This window comes from Andrographis paniculata, unplaced genomic scaffold (assembly GCF_009805555.1).
Source record: "Andrographis paniculata isolate CXL003 unplaced genomic scaffold, ASM980555v1 Contig15END, whole genome shotgun sequence".
NCBI lineage: Eukaryota > Viridiplantae > Streptophyta > Magnoliopsida > Lamiales > Acanthaceae > Andrographis > Andrographis paniculata.
In genome coordinates this window covers 1,434,449-1,440,014 of record NW_026137435.1, presented here as the reverse complement: position 1 = coordinate 1,440,014, position 5,566 = coordinate 1,434,449, and the positions used below count along the sequence as shown (strand labels likewise).

At 24.0% G+C, this 5,566-nt stretch overlaps 1 protein-coding gene across 1 annotated transcript; it reads left to right on the top strand.

Annotated features, from left to right (window-relative positions):
- The first annotated feature begins 455 nt into the window (after positions 1-455).
- On the top strand, positions 456-1,328 carry LOC127262660 (mavicyanin-like). The gene is made up of 2 exons (XM_051291460.1): positions 456-662; positions 760-1,328. The coding sequence occupies exons 1-2, from the start codon at positions 506-508 to the stop codon at positions 1,152-1,154; spliced, it is 552 nt and encodes a 183-aa protein (XP_051147417.1). The 5' UTR covers positions 456-505; the 3' UTR covers positions 1,155-1,328.
- The last annotated feature ends 4,238 nt before the right edge of the window (positions 1,329-5,566 follow it).

Below are 5,566 nucleotides of genomic sequence, written 5' to 3'. Positions count from 1 at the left end.
TCTCAACATTTTTGTTCATGGGTTTTACTTGCAAATTACCTATCTTAAATATAATTATTTATATATACATAATTTGATGTGATATAAATAAGTATTGATATAATGTTTTAAACGTGGAAAGTGAACTTGTGACTATGAAGTTATGGATTCAAATTCCAACGTTAGTTTACTCAGTGTGCATTTTTGTATAGGGGTAAAGTTTGACTTTTTAATATATTATAAAAAAAAATAAAAAATATATGTTTGATTTGATATTTTGTAGAGAAATTTTTTTTTATTAATAATTAATTTTCCCCAAAATCTTTCAATCAAAGGCACCAATATATTTTTTTAATTTACAATATATTTTTAAAATATATTTAAAATTAAATATAATTAAATAATTAAATGAATGTTCTACTTTATTTATTTATTTTTGTCCGGAATCCTTCAAAACTTAGAAATAACCCTACGTCTATATAACAACCCTAACCCCTCTCATTTCCCACACCCTTTTCCATCTCCAATGGCTCCAACCTCCATCGTCTTCTTCCTTCTCCTCCTCTCTCCGGCCGCCTACGCCGCCACACGATACGACGTCGGCGGAACCGGCGGCTGGAACACCGGCGTCAACTACGACGATTGGGCCGGAAACCAAAAATTCGTCGTCGGGGACAGCCTCGGTAAGTTCGACCAATTCCCTAAACCCAAAAACGCTTTATGCGAACGCGTTTTTCGCGCCCGTATTTTCTGACAAACTAATATTAATTTATTTCACAGTGTTCAATTACGACGCGACCCACTCCGTCGAAGAGGTCACGGAAAACGACTACAAAAATTGCAACAAGGGATCGCCGATATCGACACAATCCAATAGCCCGACGACCATCGCCCTTACGGCCGTCGGCACCCGTTATTTCATTTGCGCGCGATCGAACCATTGCGAACAAGGCATGAAACTCGAGGTCGATGTCGAGGCGGCGGCGGCCGGCGGGGGAGGCCCCCCGTCGTCTACTCCAGCGACGCCAGGCGGTGCTCCGCCGTCGACTAATACTCCGGCGGCGGCGGTGACTCCGCCGCCGGCCGGTTATAATGGAGCTGCCAGCTCTAGTAGGGGTGGGGTGGTGGTTGGATTGGCAATTGGTTTGGTTGTTGTTTTGGGATTGAGGGGGTAGGGAAGAGGCAATGCTGTTTTATATTTTAATTTCTTGTTAATTATGTTTTTTTTTTTCTTTTTCTTTTTAATTAGTTGGGGTAAATTGCGTGAATAATATTTGTATTTTATTATAAATTTATGTGTTTTATAATTCATTTTTGCATTAATAAAATATTACGGATTTGTTTATTTAGTATTTTGAGTTAGAATTTTTTTTTTTATGTGAGATATTGAAAATTGGGTCGATAATATAAAAAATGATATTTTATATTGAATATTAACTTCTGTGATAGGGTAAAATATATATTGAAAATCCGGTGGGAGAAAAAAAATTTGGACAAACAAACCCAATCAGTCTCATATTTTACTTTATCTTACTTTTTTTTTTCAATTTTTGGGAATAATTATATATATTAATGGCATTTTAAATTTATTATTCTATAATTTTTTTTATCTTAATTAAATTACTGAGTTATTTTAATCCTAATTTATATTTATTTATATTAACATATTTTAAAATTATTTATGTTACTCCTAAAATTTAGTATCTGCAATATATAAAACATCTTATGTAGGACTGAAAGAATTAAAAACACACATACAAAAAATAAAATAAAATAATGTCTAACTGGACTTATATCGAAGTTTGAATACTTTGGATCGATTTTTATTATCAATTACTTTCGATCAGCACACACAAAATAGATAAATAATACTAATCTATGTTAACATAAGTGAATACACAATTTATAAAATGTATTGTATGACAATTGTTATTTTCTATAATTTTATACATTATTATTTGTATTATATTAATATATATTTTTTATTTTTTTATTTATACTTTATTCACAATATAATTATATAATTGAATAGAAAATAAAATAAAAATAAAAATAAAAATTGAAGTGTCCAATATTCACCAAATGTATTGACTAAGATCGTGCTCACCATTTTTTATAAAATATAAATTAGGTAGTGACTAGTTCTTTGTTTCACCCACTCCTCCATTACCAAATCAATTTAAAAATCCATATATATATTTAAGGTCAATTACACTCAATAATTCTCTTGTTATAATTATTATTATTTTATTATTATTATTATTATTTTTTATAACGTGGGAATCCGCAATCGCTACTTGAGAGTGCGCACCGGGTAAATCTCCGGCCGAATATAATTAATATTATTGTTTTTAAATCAAGAGCTTCAATTAAGTTCATGGTCATTGACATATTTTTTAACGGGGTAAGTTCCGTAAATTAAATATTTTCTGTTTTTTTGAGTAAACATTTAAATAAATTGATATTTTTTTATTTTCTTTTTGTATAATTTACATTTATATGAGTTAAAATAATGTATGATATCTTTCAATGTATATACATGTATGTGATTGAAATTTAGTAAATATCTTTTAAACTCGAAAATAAATTGTATAATAATATTTTATAAAATTACGGTAAATTACATATAAATACCCTCTTCGTCCCCCATCTAATGTATATATTTGTTTTTTACATAAATTGAAAAATAATAATATTTTGATAGTTAATGAAAGTATATAAAAAAATTAATATTTTTATTCTTTTTATTTTATATATAAAATTAATTATATCTACAATAATTTATATTTTTTTATATAAAAATTAAAAGTATTTTATTATTAATATACAATTATTTTATTGTATTAGAAAATGAATCATTTGAATATGACAAAAAATAATAAAAATTTATATTAGACGAGGAGAACGGTGAAAGTATGTACTGTATTCTTTTTATAAATAGCATCAAGTTAATTAATTTAATTATATATATATTTTTAAAAGTTTAAAATAGTGCGATATCAAATTTTGTATAAAAAATAAATATTAAATATAATATTTATTGAGAGAAAAATAAGATAATAAAAAATAAAATTAAATTACAAATACAAAATACCAAAAGATGCACTTGCAAACTTGAATATTACATGCATAATAATACTAATTTAAAAATCGATAAAAACTTATAATATGTATTTAATAATAAATATTCTCTATGTCATAAAAAATAAAAAATAAAAAATATTTATAATTCAATTGTGATTTGAAAATTTTGCACTATACACCCTTATGATTTAAAAATTATATAAGACCTTTTAATATTTTAAACAAAAAATAATACATAAAACTTTCTCATATTTTCTAAAATATTACACATAATTTCTTAAAAATATTTTTGTGCAATATTTTGAAAACAAAAACAAATCTCGTACAATTTTTAAATTATAAGAAAAAATAGTGCATACTTTGCAAACCATAGGTGAGTTGTAATAATTTTTGCCAAAACATTATTTTTATTTTCTTTTTTTTGTCTATTATTAAAAGAAAAAAAAAACTATTTTATTTTTAATATATATATAAAAAAATATTTTTTTATTTTTTATTATTTTTTTAGTATAAAAGATAAAAGTATATATCATATTAAAACTTATCTTAAAAATAATTGGATCTATATTTAGTAAGGGAAGTAGGGAGAGTAATACTATTTCTTTTTTAATATAATAATGTGATTACTTATTTTGTAATATTGTTGGATGATAAAAATTTATATATATATATATATAATTTGTGATTTTTTTTTAGAAAAAATTATACATTTTAATTTTATTTTAAATTTTAATTAAATTTATCTTAATTTTAATTTATAATAATTTTTTATACGATAATTATTTTTACTAATATATTTTTAATTATTTATTAATTATATTTCTCGTAAATTTCTGTGTCTATAGTAAAATGGAACTTTCTGAAGTTTTGAAAATTATTAATCAATAAAATATTTTCTTAAAAAAATATGGTATCAAATATTTATTTTAATTTTATCAAATATTTTTTTACTATTATTTTTTTTAAAAAAATCTAAAAATATATTTCAAAAACTCCCGCTTAAATGGAGTCCAAATTTGGATTTGGACTGGGTCAAAAATAAAAGTTACAATTTGAATTAACTTGTGCCCACTAGTATAGCAGGCTTGATCCAATTCTATTCAAATGAATGTTTTCTATTTTGAATTTTAATTTTTAATTTTTAATTTGATATTTTGTAAAGGGAAAAAATTATTTTTGGTCACAATATAATTAAAATTCTATCACTTTTGGTCATAATATAAAAATTTTATCAATTTTGGTCCAAATATAACTAAAACTCATCATTTTTTGTTTCAATATAACTAAAATTTATCATTTTTTGTCCAAATATAATCAAACCTTATCTTTTTTTGTCCCACCGTCAACAAACCGACAGTGGACTTGCAAGATTGTGCAATTTCTTCAAATATAAATATAAGGTTTGATTTCTTTTTACGTCAGCATTTTCCGTAGGTTTGTTAATGGTGAGATAAAAAAAATAAGGTTTGATTATATTGGGACAAAAAACGATGAGTTTTTGTTACATTGGGACTAAAATTGATAAAAATTTTATATTAAGACAAAAAAATGATGAATTTTGGTTATATTGAAACCAAAATTGATAAAATTTTTATATTGTAACCAAAATTGTTGAATTTTGATTATATTGAGACTAAAAATAATTTTTTCCCCGTTGTAATATATATATATATATATAAATAATCGCGCTGATTTAATTATTAAATAATAATAAAAATATCTCAAATAGTACAAATCCATTTGGTATAAAAGATTAACTAATTTTATCTGGTGAACATGCTCAAATTAAAAGTTTGTTTATTTGTATAAAATATTATGTCAGTGTTTTTATAAAAATATTTAAAATAAAATAAACAAACATATATTTCAATAATATTATTATAGTTTTAAATAATTGACAATAAAAATTCTAAAAATATATAAATCCGAAAAGAAGACAACCTACGACTGTGTTTATTTGATTATTTCCACCTATGAAAAAATAAACACACTTGTTTGCATAACTTGTACTATACTCAGTCCCAGATACCATGTCCACGTTGTCGTTTCTGTTCGTCTCACATACCATGTCACTTTTATTTTTTGAAAAATGATTACACACTTTAATCTCATTTTAAATTTTTAAATTTTTTTTAAAATTTTAATTAACCTAATTAGTTATCTAATTTATAATTATTTATATTATAGGATAATTATTTTCACAAATATATTCTTAATTATCTACTAATTATACAATTCCTAAAATACCGTATTTACAGTGTAGTATGCACGGTATCTGGGACGGAGGGAGTATTATTTTAGAATAAAACATTATTCTTAGTAAACTATTCTTTAAAAAATAGTTATTATATTATAAAATAGTGGAGAGTTACTGAATTTTACCAAAATTCTACTATTCATCCAAAATTTTTCCCCCAAAAACATCAAATCAAACACTTATTTTTCTTTTTTTATATTATACTAAAAATCAATTTTACATTCAAAATATTACATCAACACCTAT

Bases quoted from the DNA above. Each gene is read 5' to 3' on its own strand.
- LOC127262660 (XM_051291460.1), top strand. From the start codon at position 506: ATGGCTCCAACCTCCATCGTCTTCTTCCTTCTCCTCCTCTCTCCGGCC. The intron at 663-759 runs GTAAGTTCGACC...TTTATTTCACAG, and splicing joins CGTCGTCGGGGACAGCCTCG to TGTTCAATTACGACGCGACC.